This window comes from Athene cunicularia (assembly GCF_003259725.1).
Source record: "Athene cunicularia isolate RWA chromosome 14 unlocalized genomic scaffold, athCun1 chr14_part1, whole genome shotgun sequence".
Classification (NCBI taxonomy): Eukaryota; Metazoa; Chordata; class Aves; order Strigiformes; family Strigidae; genus Athene; species Athene cunicularia.
In genome coordinates, this window is record NW_020799118.1 from 16,290,417 (window position 1) to 16,308,016 (window position 17,600).

A 17,600-nucleotide genomic window follows, 5' to 3' on the forward strand; every position below is an offset into this window, starting at 1 on the left:
GCTGTCGGCCGTCCCTGAACGGCCAGAACTCGCCGTGAGCAGGCGGCGCGGTGCGGAGGGGATGGCAGGCTGCGGTGTTCTCCGGGACGGCCGCGGCTGGCTGGGCTGCGGGTCTGGCGTGCCCACGCTGGTCTTCGGCCCTGTAACGGCCCTGCCAGTGCGGAGCTCAGCACTGGCATAAGATCGAGAGGAGGCTGGACCACTCTGTTACTTGAAACGCAAATCGTTAGGGGCCACGCTTGCTCTTTCTGTTTTTTAAGTTCAAAACCTAAATGCTGCCAGCACCGTACCCGAGTTCCAGTGTTGTAGGTGGTGACAGTATTGACTGTGTGTCAATTTGGGATTCTCAACCTGGTTTGGGGGCCAAAAGAAAACAGCTAAATCATTTGGGCTGCTTCTCAACTGTTTAGTGACTGCTGATCTTTTTTTCCAGTCTGGATGTAAACTTCAAAGAAAAGGTTTTAATCTTATTCTCCATTGTTAACTTGGAAACACTTCTGAGGAGGAATTTTCTCTATTAGTAAGATTTTCCTGTTATTTGGCTTTAGTTTCTCTTAATTACTTACGCTGTTGCATAAAAAGGTCTGAGGATCCACCTATGTCATTTGAAAGATGTGATGTTGGAAAAAGAGAAAATCAATGTTGTTATTATAGTGCAGAGTGCTTTTCTAGAAACACCCTTTGGGTGATGAGCAGCAGATGACCTGTGTACAGCACTTGGTCTAAGAGTAGAAGAGGAGCTACCCTAAGGCCAAGTAATAGTGCAAATCTTTTTGGAGAGGGGAGGCCACATACAATTCTTACATCCATGCAGAGCAGAAAGGACTTTGGCATGTCTTACAGACTTGACAAACTATGAAGTGAGCTGGAGGGAATGCTCAGCCCATGAATTTGGGGGTGCCTTTGAGATTCTACTAATGATTTGTTCTTTACATGCCACCTTCAAAGCACCCCACTACTGTAGCCATGCCTAGATGCTTCTGTGACTTAAGCAGAACTGCACTCAAAGCATGTCAGGGGTGCTGTGCTTCTGGAGCAAGGTAAGAATTATTTTGTAGTAATCTAGGAAGATGCTGGCACAAAGGATACTTTTGCAAAGATCAAGTGAAAGAAGGAGAGGTTAAGTAAAAGCCAGCTGCACGGGCTGTGTTTAATGATGCAGCTGACGCTGCATGTACCTCTTTTCTCTGCTCCTGTAACCACATCTGTTTCATCCTTCCACAGCACAGTCAGCATCTGGAACCTGCCCTCAAAAGCAAAGATACTCCCTCAAACTTGTGAGTTTTGATCTGTTTGGGTAAGGAATAGTGCATGGTGTACTGTGTCCAGGGCCTGACCCATTTGGCCTGTATGACTAAAAGTGTCAGAGGAATTCAGAGAAAGTGGTCCCAGAGGCCGCTTCCAGCTTAGATTTCCTGAGAGTCATGTTTGGGTCCCAGTAGAAGTTGGCTTTTCCACTGAAAGTGTGAAGAAAATAGGTATGAGGATTAAAAAAATGAAAAAGCCTTCATCCCAGCTCTTCAATCCACTAAGCTCAGTAATCTCCAAAACTGAATCTGGTGGTGTAAGATAGAGATTTAGATTCATTAATGTTAGACTTGTGTTTTGTTGTTTTTCTTGGATAGCAAGTATGTGCATACCATGCTGAAGTCTGGGGAAACTGGAGAGGTTAGAACTTGGTGGCTGTGCTGAGGTAGTGTCATGAACCAGCACTGAGAGGCTCTGTAAGGCTAGAACACATTTTAAAATCAAACATAATTATCGTTGGAGTTCCAAGCCAGCTTTCTAGGCACTTGCCAGTAACTTGAGTTCTCCAGAAACAAACTAATTCCAGTAATAGCTGTTCTGCAATGGAAATTTGGTTGATTGGTTTCCAGTGACTCACAAAACAGAGCAAAAAGATTTTTTTTCCTGTCTGCTGTTGCTGTTGGGGGTTGCTTGTCTATGGGAAGACCAGTGCTGACTAATGGCTCAGGGGGGACACACACCTGGTGGTGCCCACTCTTGTGGGCACTTGAAAAATCTCTCCCTTTTGTCAGAAGAGACATTTAAGAGGATGGAGAAACAGTGTTAATAAGAAAAGACAGCTAAGTGCCACAAAACTATAACCAGTAGGTGGGAAACTGTAATCACTGTATGCAACGCTCCCAGCTCCTCTGTTTTGCACTTAGACATCTTCTGGCATTTTGGTTGTTAATCATCTGACAGCCCAGCCCATGCCTTTGCAGAGGGCTGTGGAGTGTGATATGGCACATGAGGGCATTTTGGCTCCTGGGTTTGGTGGCTCAGATGGGCTCACCAGGCAAGGTGCAGAATAAAAGATCTGGAACATGGTCATTTGTGTTATCTGCAGCCTGCTGATCCTCTAGCTGACTTGGCCAGTTGTGGGCAAAGCCTTTGGTATCAAAGCAGATAGAATATAAAACTGCTGCTTCCTCCCATGCACACGAGCATCTGTCCCAAGTTAGGCTGCAGTATGTTGAATATGTACGTGCATAGACAAACATATATTGACTGTAAACTATGTGCATTCCAGGTCTCTCGATAACAGCAGTAGTAAAAGTGCTGATTTAAAAATATGGATTGTAATTTTATGTATGTATGTCAGCACACTACCCAGACACTTAAATGTCACAAATACAGGCTTTTGTACTTGTGTCACTTACTGATGGCTAGAATAAAATGTTACAGCTCTTTGTTGAGACTTGCCTGTTTGCAGAAATAACCTCATCTGTACTGTGGATAAGGAGGTCATATCTGTCTCCTTTTAACAGCAGCTTTGGGGCCAGAGCTCACTCTGGGTTACTGGGAGGTCTGCATTGTCCAGCGGTTTTTAAGCCTCAGACAGTTGTAAATGGTAGTGCTTGAAATGTCCAGCTTGAGACAGCCACTCCCTCGTTCTGTATTGGTGCTCACAGTTCATATGGTTGTTAGGCGCAGCATTAAATAGCAAACCAAAAGACCAGAGCTGTGTTCCTGATCTAGTATTTGATATTTTTTTGGGGGGTGGGGTGGGGTTAGTGTGGCTTTATTTAAAATGAGTAGTGAAGGTTTTGTAACAATCTTGCCCAAGTTTCCCTTTCTAGCAGGCTGAAGAAACACTCCTGCTTCCTGTTCCCTTTAGGATGTCAAAGATGGCAAGATCTACAATGAACAGAATTTCTTCCAGCGAGCTGCGAAGGCAAGCACAGGTTGGTGCTTACTGGAAGGGCAAGGACTAGGAAAACTGGCATTGCTCTCTCCTCAATTATGTGAGTCTCTTGGCAGGCCAGGGTAGAATAATTCACTGCTTGGATAGTGCCAGAGTGCTGAGAAGTTTTGTCAGGAGCCTGCTCTCCCAGGAGCCTCTGTGTACCTTAGGACACCACAGTATTGGCATTTTGAAGCTTTCTTGTTCTGCTTTGTCTTGATCTCACTGGTAGCTGTTCAGCCCTGCAGCCTGACCTGCTTTGACTCCCTCTCTCTTCTGTGCCCCTTCCACGGGTGTTTGTCAGCTGCTGTCTGATATTTACTCTATTGATCCAAAACCATGAGCAGGAGTAAAGCTGACCAGAGAACATGGGCAGGGGTGATGGAGGAATTCATGTCAAACCTGTGCATTTGGGAGGACTGTAAAAATCTTCTCCATCTCTCTCCCCCTCCTTGTTTTACCTTGCCCTATAGCAGCCCCATGCCTTAGCCTGCTCTGGTATTCCCAGCATCCTTTTTGTCTTACTCTTGCTCTGCAGTGCTGTGTGTGTTGGCAGCACGTTAGGCTGGTGTTTCTGGGACAGAATCGGTGTGAGAGGCTTTCAGCTGTGTGCTGCCCAGGGCAGAGCAGGCCTTTGGAAAAAGGGCATCCCTGACCGAGCTCCCTTCTTCTGGAGCTCCTTAGCAGCATCTGCTGCACTCTGTCCTCTTCTCTCCCCTTCTAGTGCAGAAGTGGAAGAAGTGCCACTCTGTGCCGTTGCTGGGAATCCCCAATTGCGTTGGCTTTGGACTGCACACGGATAGCTACAGGTGAGGTGACTCTGCGAAGGGCACAGCTGAGCTCTTCTGTCCACAGCTGCCATCTTGGGCTTTCCTTCTTCTCTCCTTGCTGTCTGCTGTTCCTTCTTTCATTGTCCCCTGGGCTCCTAACCTTATGCACTGCTCCTACCTCATTTATTATAACAGATGGTTTGCCCCTCTCATTACCCTGCTTCCTTCAGTCATTGTGTTGATGGTGGTCACTGCTTTTGCTGTTTCTGTCCCTCAGGCCAGGGGACACCTTATTCGTACCTTTTAAGCTTAACATGAAGGGGAGGCTCAGGCTGTACATCTGCATGTCTATCCTTTTCAAGAACTTTTCTGTTATGAAAAGTTGAGGAAATGTTTGCCCAGGTCAACCTGGAGTTGAATGGGGGTGGTTCTAATCCAGGTGGATCACTTGATGAGCGTCTCTTGTGAGGTTTCCAAGTCAGGTAGGTACTGCTATGTGCTAAGCCCTTGTCTCTTGTAGGTTTCTGGTGTTCTCTGACCTAGGGCGAACTCTTCAGTCGGTCCTGAATGATGGCTTACACCTACTGAGAGAGAAGGCAGCTTTTCAGATTGTAGTCCGGCTGGTATGTAGAGAACCAATGCTGTCTAAGACACTTCTTCAGAAAAGGCCTGTAACTTTGTTCCAGATCTTTCAAAGGTGTTTTCAAGCTGATCCAGGGGGTTGGCTGGGGTCTTTGAAGTTGTATCTCTCAAGCCTGTTGTAAACTTGGGTAGCATCTTCTGAGCAGTGTGTCACCTTGAGGGAGTTTGGGAGAATGAGACACCTGACACTTGAAGATTAGAGGCTGTGAGATGTGGTACTTTTTGCGCTATTTCACGCGGCTGTGGGGAGCTGGGGAGGGTCAGCAGCCGAAGGAGTCTGTGTGGTTCTGATGTGCTTGCCTCTTCTGTTTACTCCTAGCTAGACTGCCTGGAGTACATTCATGAAAACGAGTATGTGCATGGGGACATCACAGCTGAGAACATCTATTTGAACCCCGCAGACCTCACACAGGTAGGGAGCGGCAGTGAGGGCGGGCTCGTGGTGAGGGATGGAGTGCTGGCTGGTCCCTGCTGCTGGGCAGGGAGCAGGGCAGTCCGAGCAGCTGCTCTGGGGGAGGATTGTGGGCAATGCTGTAAGCAGAATTCACACCACACACACACTCAGGTGTGTACTTCTTGATGTCTTCTAGGTGACCCTAGCAGGCTATTGCTATGCGTTCCGTTACTGCCCAGGAGGGAAGCATGTGGCTCAGCGCGAGGGCAGCAGGACCCCCCACGAAGGCACGATAGAGTTTATCAGCCTGGACAGCCACAAGGGAGCAGGTGAGTCTTGGTTTCTGACACATGCCAGCAAAGCTCAGCTAGAGCTGTTACTGTGGCAGTGCTCTCTGGAGCTAGGGCTCCCTGCTGGCATTTCTGTTACTGCTGCTTTCCAGGCGTTCGCCTGCACCCAAATTCCTCTGGGTTGTTTTATCTTGCCTCTCTCTGGGCTGCTGTTTTGAGACTTGCCAGGTCTCTCAGTGACTGCAGCAAGAGGTGCAGGGATCTTCCTCCTCCATCTGGAGCCTTGGCTACTGCTGGCTTGTGAGGAATAGAAAACAGAGCTGCTTTGTGCTGGCTTAGCAGAGATCTGTTTGAAGCCACACTGGATCCCTGCCCAAAACAGATTTGCAGCAGGCTCTGCTCTGACCTTGAAGCAGTGAGAGCTGGAAAGGCATTTAAATTAGCCAGTTCCTCTCCTGGTTGGGATGTGAATGTTCTCTCCCAGTGTTCAGACTGGGAAATCTTCCTCCAGAGGCTGTGTGGTGATTCTTCAACTGTGTGAATTAGGCTCCCAGGAGTATTGCTATCATAGAGCACATCTTAATGAAGTTCTTGCATTCCTTCTGCTCTTTAGACTTTTGTCCCTTCATGAGGCTGCCTGTTTTACAGAAGGGGCACCTCAAATAGAGACTTCCAAGGTTGTGCAGTGAGTGCTGGAGTCCTTACCTTTGGAAGAGAGGTGCTAGCAGGGCCTCATCTGGGATGCTCCCAAACTGTTTTTTCACATGTAAATCTCTCTTCCCATTAGGACCATCTCGACGGAGTGACCTGGAATCGTTGGGCTATTGTCTTCTGAAATGGCTCTGTGGCTTCTTGCCTTGGTCTGATGAACTGGACAAAGTAGAAAGAGTGGTGGAGAAGAAGGAAAAGTAGGAAAAATCATCTACTCTCTTGGGAAATGCTCGGCAGAAAGCAGTGAGGGAGTTTTTGTGACTGAAATCAGTCATAGTACACTGTTGGGATGTGGGTAAATCCCACTGTAAATGCTGAGCCTGGCCATAGGGTGTTTGATGAACCCTGATTTCTGCTCCATTCAGAATGTGGCTGTCTGAATTCAGCCTTTTTTATTTTTTGTCCCTATTGCCACAGACAGTGTGCCTGCTCTGTTGCTTCTCATGTGACGGTGCTCTGCACTGATTATTCCAGGTACAAAGGGGATGTGAAATGCCTTCTCCAACTGTGCTTCAGGCAGAGATCCATTCCAGGTATGGGCTTGCTATCTGTGACAGTGGGATTTGAAGAGGGAGGACTTACTGCACTTGAAGATAGTACCACCTCTGTGCTGGGGTGCTAGTCTGGGGTGGCTTCCCCTGGCGAGGGTGAGCAGGTATTGCATGGACTGGTTGACAGGCTCCTCCTGTGAGCAAATCGCTTGTTTACAGCAAAACAAGGAGGGCTGCTACCCATTGTTTGTATTCATGAGCCTTGCTGGAGATGCAAGTGTTCTGGTGGCTTTAAAAATGGAATATTTGGGGCTAGAGGTCATTTCCCCATCCTGTCTTTGAGTTTAGTATTAGCCTTTGCTTTTGTTTCCCCTCTCTGCAGCTGGCCAGGGTAGGTCTGAGGCGGCCAGTTGGCAGCTTTGTAAAGACAACTGCGGCTGCTGTGCTGCTCCACGCAGTGATGTTCCTTGCTTTGCAGATGCCCTGCAGAGCTACCTGCGGCAAGTACTGGCACTAGAGTATGAGGAGAAGCCTGACTATGAGGCCCTGCGGCAACTCTTCAAGAAGGCACTGGAAAAGATGAAAGCTTCAGCTTATGACTCTGTGGATATCAAAATGGTGCCCTGAGTAAGTGCCAGTAGTCTGGATTGCAGCAGCAGAGAGCACTCATCCCCCTGTGAGCACAGGAGCAGCGCAGTGCCACTGACCTGCAGTGCTCCAGGAGCTGAGGACAGGGTTGACTGGTCTCCAGAATCTCTCCAAGCGAGCCCTGGCTGCTCCTGATGTGCAGAGGGAGAACTAGCCCTTCAGCAGTCCCTGTTGAGACCAGGCCAGTGCCAATCCAGGCTTAGCCTGACTTACAGCATGTAACTTTTTCTGGAAATACTTATCCTTGGAGGAATACAAGGGTTAATAAAGCAAAGGGTGAATAGTCTGCAGTGGGGTGGAAGTGTTAACAAATGCAGACTGATGCAATCTGTTCCTTTTTTCATTTTTTTAAAAAACTCTGAGGCTCTGGGCTGTATCTCTTGCTTTGCCTTTTCAGAAAGTAGCTTGTAGTTTGGGGGGTGTTGCTTCCAGCAGTAAGTAGTGGCTCTCTAGGCCCAGGTGCTGTTTTATTCCTGAGGCACCTCAAAAATTGAGGCTTGATACAGACACAGATCTAATTTTAGTTCAGTGCTGCATCAGCCTGGGCCCCTGGATTAAGCAGCAAGTCCTTAGAACATGGAGCTAGCTCCTCATCACCTAATTTACTTTTCCTGGGAAGGAATTGAATTTTGTGCCTTTTCTTTCAGATCAAGAGAACTTGTACAGGAAAGGAGTTCAAATCTTTATGCAGCATGAGGCCTTTCCTGCAGATATTTAACTGTTACCTACTTGTTTTAGAACTGAGAGAGGTTTTTATAAATCTTTTATTCCCATTTTAATGTGACCTAATGCCAACTTTTGAGCTGCTGCTGTAACAAGTGAATGTGAAGACACTCCTGCATGGGAAGTCATATGCAGTAGCTGAAGACCTGCACTGTAGCCAGCAGGAGAGGGGTGAAGGCTGGAACAGGAAAACTATATCAGGGATTTTTTGTTTTTAACTACACTGGTATGACATAGTTTTGTAATAAACTTTGTGGACAACCACCCAGAGCTGCTCTGTTAGTTATTTGCCATGTTCAAGGTCTTTCTGGAGCTGCTGGGGGGTCGTGAGGGGGGTTTGAGCCCTGTGCTCTGGGGGCAGGGTGTTCTCCCAGCTGCTCATGCTGTCAGTAGGCTCAGCTGCAACTTCATCACAAGAACTTGGCTCAGAGCTAAACTCTGACTTCATCCCCAAACATCCCATCAGTTCTCCAAGCCCCAGGTCAATGCAACAGGTCATTGAAGAAAACAGTGAGACATCTATATTAAAAAACATTTTATAAAGAGTCACTACACTGTATGTATATGAATTGTTGCCATCTGCCACAGTAACTTCTAACCAGAGAGTCATGGAGTTCAGTTCCAGTGTTCAATTCAGTGACATCTCCTGGAAGTCTTGTACCTTGGTATTTCAATGGTCACTGCTTGTCTGTAAGGAGAAGGCTGTTCTACTCTTCACAGGCTGAAGCAGCTTTAACCTAGGCTTGCTAGGCTGAGGTCAGTGCAGGTGGTTTCTTCAAACTGTTACCAAAGCAGCACAGATTTCATTTTTGGTAAGGATATGCTGCCCTTGCAAATTAGGAGCCAGAAAGACAAAACTGTCCTAAGTGCCTGTTTCTAGTGTTCAAGTGATGTGTGCTTTCCTTGAGGACACATTAATGAAAATAGCAAGGAAGACTGCGAGACAGGAAATGAAATGAAGCCACTGGCTGGAGGTGACAGTTCAGCCACAGTGTTCCAGCAGAGACAAACAGCTTGCAGAGATCACATTACTGTAGTACTGGGCAGTGAGGCATTAAGGCACAGAAGGATTTTTCAGGTGAGGAAAATGTAGCAAAGAGCCAGAGGCAAATGGGGATGAAAACCATCTGAGAGGTAGGTAGAAAAGAAGCTCAGACCTGCAGTGAGCCTTCATTTACCTCTAGATTATATCCGTAAAAACCTTATATCAGTGCAGCAAATGGTATATACATATTAGTGGGAAACACCAGCTGAGTGAGGCAGTACCTGGCCAGAAGAAAAAGGCAGCATAACCTCAAAAAAGGTCTTTCAAGTGGAAGAATTCAAGCATAGTGTTACATCCAGTAACTTAAGAACCAAAGTAAATTCCTTTCTTTTATATGCCAAGCCTCACAGCAAAGCAAGGAACATGACAAGGTTTTTTTATCACCAAGGAATAACTGGTGAGGTATAACAAATAACAAGCTATAAAATTTAATGTGGAAAAGAATCTTCATTTGCAGAGAATCAGACAATAGGGGATACTTTAAAAAGGCAACTATCAAGGAAAGAAATGGTCCAGAAGTGAGCTACAGAACTACAAGACAGACATAGACAAAGTTGAGGGGAAAGGCTCTTTCTGGAGGTATTGACAATTATTCACTATTATCCCTGCGTGACTACAACAGAAATACTGTTTCCAGGAAAAGGAAAGAGCATGAAGAAATCAGAGGCTGAAGAAACCCAAGTTGACCCTTTCTTCACTGTGTTCTGCCACATTTTTTCGCTTGACTTGCCTTCTGTCACACTTGCCATCACTAGGCCTAGCACAGACTGCTTGGAAACATGACTCCAGGTAGTGAGGCAGGCACAGCTCGTTGTTCATGGCACTGCCGGGGGACAGTGCTGAGGTAGGTTTGAGGGATGCTCCAAGGCTGCCTTCGACAGAAGATGTAGGACTGGCACTGTTGACAGAAGAGTAGCCTGAGCTCCCTTCCAGGTTAGAATTTCTTGGGCTGAGATACGCCGACAGCCTGCGAGCGTCATCTGGGTCCCTCAGTGGTAGCGCGTGCCCAACCCACGCCACAGTCAAGGTGTCTTCATCGCTGGAGTCCTGGCAGCAGTGCTCTGCAGGGTCCATGTAAACCACCGTCATGTCCAGGATCCCACTGGGACCTGTCACTGAGGAACAATTAACAGAAAAGGTCAGTTTTGATTTCAGCAACCAAGTTCAGCATGGAATCAAGCAGAAAAAAACAAGAGCGTAAACCTCGTGTCTACTTATGGAGGGGAGGGTAGAGCACTAAGTTAACCCTCATTTAAAACAATAACTTTTCCCCCCTCAGACTGTTAGATGGATACTAAGAGCTGTTTAGAAACTGAACAGCCAGTCCCAGAGTTAGTAAAACAAACAGATAAAACTGTTTCTAACACAGGGAGGCATTCATCACATTTGGTCCACTACCAGCGATACCTGAAAGCAGTCTCACTTTGAAATGCTAAGCAGCTAGAAAACCCTTCATCGTATTCTGAAGCAGTATATACAAAGAGAACAGATATATACCTCTAAAATAGTGTAACAATTATAACCACTGGGGAAGGGAGAGAGTTTTCCCAACTGGTCTTCAGCTGAAAAGTTCAGGCTTCTGGTGCCTGAGGAAGTTTTAAACAAAGATGAAAGAGACAGGTGTAATTCTCTTGTCTTTTTATAAGGAGAATAAAACTCTCACCATCTCCATCTCTCTCGCCTTCACTTTCCTGATCACCTTCATAACCAGAGCAGGAATCTAAACTCCAGTCTAGGAAGTTATCTAGAAGACTTTCTTCCTGGGTGGATAGCTCTGCTGTGGGTGTAGTCACAAAGCTGCCTCTGTCATCCTGAATGCTGTCTTCCCTCCTCCTGTAGCAAGAAAATCCAGAAGTTGCACATTAAAAGCCAAGTCTTCTTTTCCTGCTCTTTTAATAGGTATGTCAAGGTAATTACAGAAAAACTGATCATATTTAAAAGTGAAACCTCAGGATACCAGAGAGGAAGAAAGGCTCATGCTAATCTTCAGACATGTACAGTGATGAGTTATACTAGCCTTTTAGTTCTTTTTCCAGCAGGGGAGCTAAGGAAAGTCTGAATTTCCACCATGTTCGTGTGCAAGAGACTGGGCTCTGGGTCCCCCTGTTTCACACCCAAAAAAAAAAAAAAAAAAAAAAAAAAAAATCAGAGCCAGTAAGAATGAGACCATGAATTTCCCAGAAGGAATAAACAGTCAGAAGGAGGCTATTTGTCTTTATTTTCTAGGAGAAATCTATCCCAGTGAGTTCTTCCCACATGTACTCAAACAGAGCAGTTATACTCCCTGCCTATCAAATTTAAAACTACCACTTTATTACATATTTTCTCCTCTAAAAGTCTAAGGTTAGAACCCACTTCCCATTATTTGAAGCTTACACATCCCGCCATATGCTAGTTTTGCTCTGGGTGTCAGACAGCAGCAAATGAAGACAAAGAGCTCACCCACCTTTTCTTTGCCTATTTCTTCATAACGCTCATCTTCAAATCGTTGTTTCACTGCAGTTAAGGACACCTGCCTATAATCCTTTGGGACATCATCATGGAAACTGGAAAGAACGATTACATGAAACAGTGTTAACAAAACATGCCAGTTTAAATACTTTCTCTCTGTCCATCTCAGCTCTGTGCTAGGGAAGTTGGTGTGTCAGCAGAGCTGCTAAGCAGCCAGCCAGGGCTATTGGTGCATCTAACTCCTTTCCTGTTCTTTGAGGTAAACAAGATATTTGCCTTGTACTCTTTCAGAAGTGAGCTACGTTGCTACTGGAACTCCTTCTGAAGCTCACCAATAAGCCATTTGCAGTCTTCTGAATTTGTCAAGCTGAAACCTGTTAAGCCTTGAAGAACATCACATTTTCTGTGGCCCCCTACCAGTTGAGAGCAACAGAATAGCTGTCCCTGAGCTGGCCCCCAGGCCTCAGGGCCTTGTGGTGGGGAGAGCAAGGCAGTTTCCCAAAGCCACCTCCTTCACTAGGCTGACTCTATTGATGCAGCATGGCTGTGTCCTGGTTCAGCCAGGATAAAGTTTTCCCCAGCAGAGAGAGAGGGGGAAGGGATCTCCAGCCGGGTTATTCATACCATGCTGACGTCAGGTCCAGGGGCAGAGCCTTTTCACTTTGGCTTCTGGTGTTGGTTTTTGCCATACACGTGGCGGGTTTGCTCCGTGATCATTTAGCGGTATTTCTCTGTATATCTTTTTGTCTTGTTCACTGTTATTGCTGTTTATTGTTGTTACCATTGATACTGTTGCTGTTCAGATTGTTCTATCACTCTGTTGTATTAAATTTCTTGTTATTTTAGCCCGGGTCTGTGTTTAACTTCCAGCCCGACCAGTGCGGGTGGGGGAGGGGCAACAGCCACATGCTCTCTCATCCCGGCAAGAATTAAACCTTGCACATTAAAAATTGGTAATCTATCCTGGCTGAACCAGGACAGGCTGCAACAACTAGAATCCAAGTACTCATGTGCCCTCCCAGAAGAGTTCCAGAACTATTACCACTTTTGGTAGAGGCTTAGCACACAGGGCAACAGGTCTTCAAGAGAAAAACCGGTGCACTCAGACAGCTGGCTGGTCCAGGGGCGTGCTGGAAAAGAAAATACATGTTACCATTTCATGAAGCTTGGTAGTTCTGTAATCAGACAGATTTTATTTTTACAGAATAAAGATCACAGTCTTTACAAGCTTATGTCTGTACATAGTTCATTCAGTTCACAATTAGCTTCAAGGATAGATATAACTTCAGTTTGGCAGGTAAACCTAAGTATAGAAATCTCATTTAAACACAAAGATTGCATAGTCTGATGCTAATACTCTCGTTTGTCATAGCTATTAAGAGGCAAAATAGAACCCAACTCTTCATTTTGCAGTCTTATATCTTGTCCTCCTCTTCCCCCACCTCCCCCAGCCAAGCGACTGGGACATCTTGCTTAAAGACAAAGTTACACCAAAAAAGCCCTAAAGGGTCCCTAAAAAGGCAAAGGTAGGCTGACATACCATGCTGGAGCTCCACTTAAGGTAAGGTTCCTTACCTTGCCTGTGGAGTATCTTAGCCAGCAGCAGTGCTGCAGCAGCCAACCGAGCTGGGGAATACACGCAAAGGCTTGTGTTTAAGAGTGACAGTTCACAGATGAAGCTGTAAAGGTGAAGAGTTCTTCTCTCCAGTGAGACTATGTTTGACAATACTTCTTTGTAGTCCACAATGGTAGGTATCTAGTGCAGAAAGGAGAACAGAGGTTGGCAATACAAGATGAGCACCAAGTATTTAGAACAGTTGTTTCCAGGAGATGCTGTTTTAAAACTCAAAATTTAATCTCTACAGAAAGGTAGAGGCTATTTGCATGCTCTGAAATATGCATGATCTGCACAGCTGATTGAGAACACTCACATAAAAATACAACATCTTAGATAACAAGAAGTGCTGATTGCAACAGCCTGACTTCAACAGCAGCCCAAGGGGTGAAATATTCCATCCACTTTCCAAACTCACCCTTATCTTTCCTTCTAGGGCAGAAATGATCTCACCCATCATTCTGACCAGGTCTTCATATTTGTATGTGTTGTCTGTTAGCCACACAGCTTCCCGTATTGTCAAGATCTCTTTGCTGATGAAACTGCAATATTAAATATTAACAGTCAGCCCCAGAAGAAAGGGAATTTGTGCACCTATGCACTAATGGTTTTGTGGCAGATAAATGCACCCAAGACGACCAGAGAGTTAAACAACTTTATAAGGTACTTTCTCAGGTAAGACCAGGAAAGAAGTTTATTTCACCTTTAAGCTGGAACCACCTACTAGAACATTCCTAATTCCTTATTTATGAAACCTCTCCTAGGTTAAGGTGCAAGATATTAAGGAAACACAGAGAGTAGTTTTCCATGGTGCCAGTGGTTCACCTCAGGATAAACTAAACTATGTAACACCACTGCTGCAGTTGTTCCTCAGAGGGTTACTCATGCTGATAGGGCATGAAATACTTAGTTGCTGATGGAATGCATTTAGACCAATCCACCACTATGGAGTCTTTTTGTATTTAAAAACATGTTCAAGGATTTACCATTTTGTGTCTCATTTGCAGAGACTGTGTTCGTATGTGAACACAGTTCGAGCACCAGTCAATGCAGAGGGTAGCCAAAGATTTTTTTCCAGTATTATTACTAGCAAGGAGGGGAAAAGAAAAAAAAACACTTGAGCTGCAGAAATGAATTTGAATGATCACAATAACCACCTCTGTTCACTAGTCAGAACCCCTACCGTGTGCAAATGACCATGCAGGCTATTCCCAAGAGCTGGAGTTGAGCCCGAGGTACAGGTCTCAGCTTCAAATAGCGATCCACACATCCCACTGTCATGTGAAGGCACAGGCTAGAAAAGTCTTTCATGGTAGCCACTTCTACCAGCCAGTCAACCAGGATGTACCTAGACAAGAAGAACAGACACATAACCTGTGCAGTTAGAAGCCATTTAAACCCATGCTGAACACCCTCCCCACACCTAGTTAGAGTCCCTTCTCCACTCAAAAGTTTCAAGCCAAAAAATTTCACTAAAAGAATTTTCAGAAAAATGACATGTTTCACTGAGATAAGGATTTGCAACCAGAGGTCTGTTATTTTCCGAAGGGTCAACAGTTTCGAGTTGTCTGTGAAATGGAATTAGAAACTATCCTATAATATGCACTTGCACAAGGAAAGTGTAGGGCATATCAATTAGGAGGCTAAAGGCCACTTAAGATAACCAGAGTAACTATAGCTTCAACAGGTCAAACAGTGCCTCTGGTCCTTGAAGAACTTGTCTTGACAAACGCAAGACCTTACAGTTCAGAAAAACCCTCACACACCTCATTGCAGTTCTTCAGCGGGGCTTGAATTAAGGGCTCTGATACTTCCTCTGAGAAATGTCATGTGTTTCTCTGACTGAACATAATGCATCACAGAAGCGTAAAGCAAAAGATTCCATCTTCGAACAGACCTCATTCTATATTTGTTTCCCTCTACAGATGTAGAGGGAAATAGGCAACGGTTTCTGCTGTGTGTCCTGACTCCTGGATCTGAGTTTTTACCTCATTGTTTCATTCATTCCTTTCTGCACAGTGAAGATACTTTGCTTGCTGATAGGAAGGGAAGCTTGAAAGATTTGAGACACCATTTCACTGGAAGATTTTGCTTCTAATCCTAGTTGGTTTCCATTCCCACAAGCTTTGGCTAAAGCTATCTGTAGTACAGAAAACACAAAAGAAAGTATTTTTTTTACCAAATGCAAGATAAAGCAGCACAACATGGTTCTGTAGTTTTCCTGCTGAAAACAGAGAGCGAACGTGACAAACTAATTGAATCAGTAGTTCTTAGTTTGGCTTAAACGGCACAAATTATTTGGGGGCAGGCTTTTCAGGCCATCAAAATAGGCAACTTTACTCAGATTGTAGCACAACCATGCAGTATTTCCAGAAGAGGGGAACCTACAAAGTGAATACACACATGCAAATACAGATATTATTCAGCAGTTTTGACTCTGCTTCTAAAGGGAGGAGTCTGAACCTACAATACAGCATAGAAAAGACCAAACAGGCTCTTTTCCTGGGAAAAGTCAGTCTTACCTGTGCTTCCCAGCAGCCCTTTGCTGCATAGTCTCGTAGCTTCCTGAGACTTTGGAGGTATCTGCCAGGATCTGACATCTACAGCAGGGAACATAAACAGATTTCAAACCGCATTACCTTTACACAGTGAACAGAAGAACTGTAGTACTAATATCCAGAGAAATAACACTGCCTGTGGGCACGTCTATTACTTCAGCAACCAGTCTGTTTCTCATCATGACAACATTGTTTTTAAGAAACTTTCTTCAGTTCTTGCCCAAGGTCTCACAGGAAATGAGAAAGGTCACTCAGGATTCTGACATGAGAGCTGTGGCAGATTTATTAGTGACAATGCAGGCAGCCTCCCCCCTCCTGTTCAGGAGCGAGCCATATGATCACTAGCCAGCAGTGCCTATGCCTTTAGCAGAGGAAATTCTGCTTGCACCTCGGCTACAACTGCTCGCAGACTCACTTACTTTAAACACCAAGGCAGACACCAAAGCTCATTTGAGAGAGCTCTTAGTGCTCTCCCTCTTCATGAAGAAGGTAAGCTCTGAGAAACAGCAATTTCTTTATGTGTATGTTCATTGCACATAACAGAGCTCCAGAAGTTACAATGAAAAAGTTGTTTTGAGACAAAAAAAATACTACTTACAGCTGCCTTTTTATTACTTTCCCAAAGGAGGTAGGAGCTCTTTAAACAACCCTGCTTTGAAGATTCTTCAAACATTTCAAGGGATTCTTTCCTTTTTTCTTCATCCTAAGAACAGAAGGCATGATGATATTTTTGCTGTCCAGCCAAGTGGATGCCAGATCTCACTTCAGAAGCTTCAGTACAGAAACGCTCTGTACTGAGAGTTACAGAGCAGAATCAACCAGTTGTGAGTCCCCTTCAGACTATGAAGGGTGCTCCCACATCCACTCAGTGCTGCCACATGAAGATCCAGGCTCAGGAAGCAGTTAGTGGTTTTCCTCAGCTAGACAAAAGCTTTTTGGCTTGCTTGCCACTGAAGGATTTTTTTTTAATATGCATTATGACTGGCAAGCTTCCTTTGAGACCTGAACACACTGCAAGCCCATGATCAAGCCAAAATTAATTTCACCATTTGTAAAATTCAATAAACTAAGTTGATAATGTTCCTTTAAACAACCAATAAATTAAACTCATGAGAGCAGAAATTCCTAGGACACTTGAGGAATATGCGAGCATTTGGCTGACTTTTTTTTTTTTTTTTTTAAAATCAAGGTAACAGCATCAGCATCACCAAAAAAGTACCCAAACAAATCAGAAACACCACTCACCTCAAAGAGACTCAAGACCTTAGCCAAGCAGTGGAGAATAGATCCTTTCTGAGCCTGAAGATAAAGATTAAGATAAAGCATTGTTAAAGATAAACAAAGAACAATAGCAATTTTTGCTAGTAATTCCAGACTACAATTTTGTTTGCCTTTCAATCATTCCTCACCCCTGTTTTTCTCAGGGTTTTGCTATTTTTGAGACAGTACTGAATGTCTCAGAAGAGACAGTACAGGCCTCTGGCACTCATGAAATACCAAGTGTAGTTTGACAATAAATTCATTAAAATGATTGATCCACAGTCATTTAAGCAACAAAAGCATATGAGCTCCTTGTGGAAACAAAAATATTTCTTCAAAAATAACTACATGCAGCTACTAGCCTGTGTTAAAGACAAGGGCAGAAAGAAATCTTACTTTCTCCAGCTGACACTCTGCTTTGAGACTCTCATAAACCACAGCTTTACAACAGCTTCCACTCAAGGACCAGGGTGGGCGGATAAAAAGCCAGATAAATGGGGCTGCACACACATTCAAACGCTCCGCCAGACTGAAGAAATGAGATGCCTTTAATCCATTCACTTCTGCACGACCCTCATCGGAGATAGACACTGAACCAAAAAAAAAAAAAAAGCCAGAAATCATTTAGTTTCTTCAGGGCACATGCTTAGCATTTAGTCAGACCAAGACAGACAATAAGATACAATCAGGAAAAGATTGAACAGTATCTTCCCTTTAGAGCCTTAAAAATCATGGAGACAGCAAAAGAAGAAAAATCTTACTACAGTCAGCCTTTAGACACATAGAACCCTAAGTTGGGGGGGGGGGGGGGG

General features: G+C 44.8%; 2 protein-coding genes across 2 annotated transcripts in view; one reads left to right on the forward strand and one right to left on the reverse strand.

The window, feature by feature from the left end:
* Positions 1 to 991: 991 nt before the first annotated feature.
* VRK3 (VRK serine/threonine kinase 3) lies at positions 992 to 8,145 on the forward strand (the record flags this gene model as incomplete). The annotated part of the gene is made up of 11 exons (XM_026858974.1): positions 992 to 1,040; positions 1,225 to 1,277; positions 3,125 to 3,191; positions 3,915 to 3,999; positions 4,481 to 4,583; positions 4,922 to 5,014; positions 5,193 to 5,325; positions 6,074 to 6,194; positions 6,415 to 6,530; positions 6,967 to 7,115; positions 7,784 to 8,145. Coding segments are annotated over 10 exons (969 nt in total), but the record flags the coding sequence as incomplete, so codon positions are not given.
* Positions 8,146 to 8,379: 234 nt separating this feature from the next.
* CCNF (cyclin F) overlaps positions 8,380 to 17,600 on the reverse strand; it is a 13,132-nt gene continuing 3,911 nt past the window's right edge. Inside the window, exons 5-17 of the mRNA XM_026859227.1 lie at positions 17,185 to 17,378; positions 16,774 to 16,827; positions 16,127 to 16,231; positions 15,493 to 15,570; positions 14,959 to 15,110; positions 14,154 to 14,318; positions 13,389 to 13,512; positions 12,931 to 13,111; positions 12,398 to 12,485; positions 11,319 to 11,450; positions 10,922 to 11,023; positions 10,568 to 10,737; positions 8,380 to 10,019 (exon numbers count right to left, since the gene is read on the reverse strand). Of these exons, the coding sequence (XP_026715028.1) occupies positions 9,565 to 10,019; positions 10,568 to 10,737; positions 10,922 to 11,023; positions 11,319 to 11,450; positions 12,398 to 12,485; positions 12,931 to 13,111; positions 13,389 to 13,512; positions 14,154 to 14,318; positions 14,959 to 15,110; positions 15,493 to 15,570; positions 16,127 to 16,231; positions 16,774 to 16,827; positions 17,185 to 17,378 (2,000 nt within the window). The 3' untranslated portion in view covers positions 8,380 to 9,564. The remainder of the gene's footprint in view (positions 10,020 to 10,567; positions 10,738 to 10,921; positions 11,024 to 11,318; positions 11,451 to 12,397; positions 12,486 to 12,930; positions 13,112 to 13,388; positions 13,513 to 14,153; positions 14,319 to 14,958; positions 15,111 to 15,492; positions 15,571 to 16,126; positions 16,232 to 16,773; positions 16,828 to 17,184; positions 17,379 to 17,600) is intronic.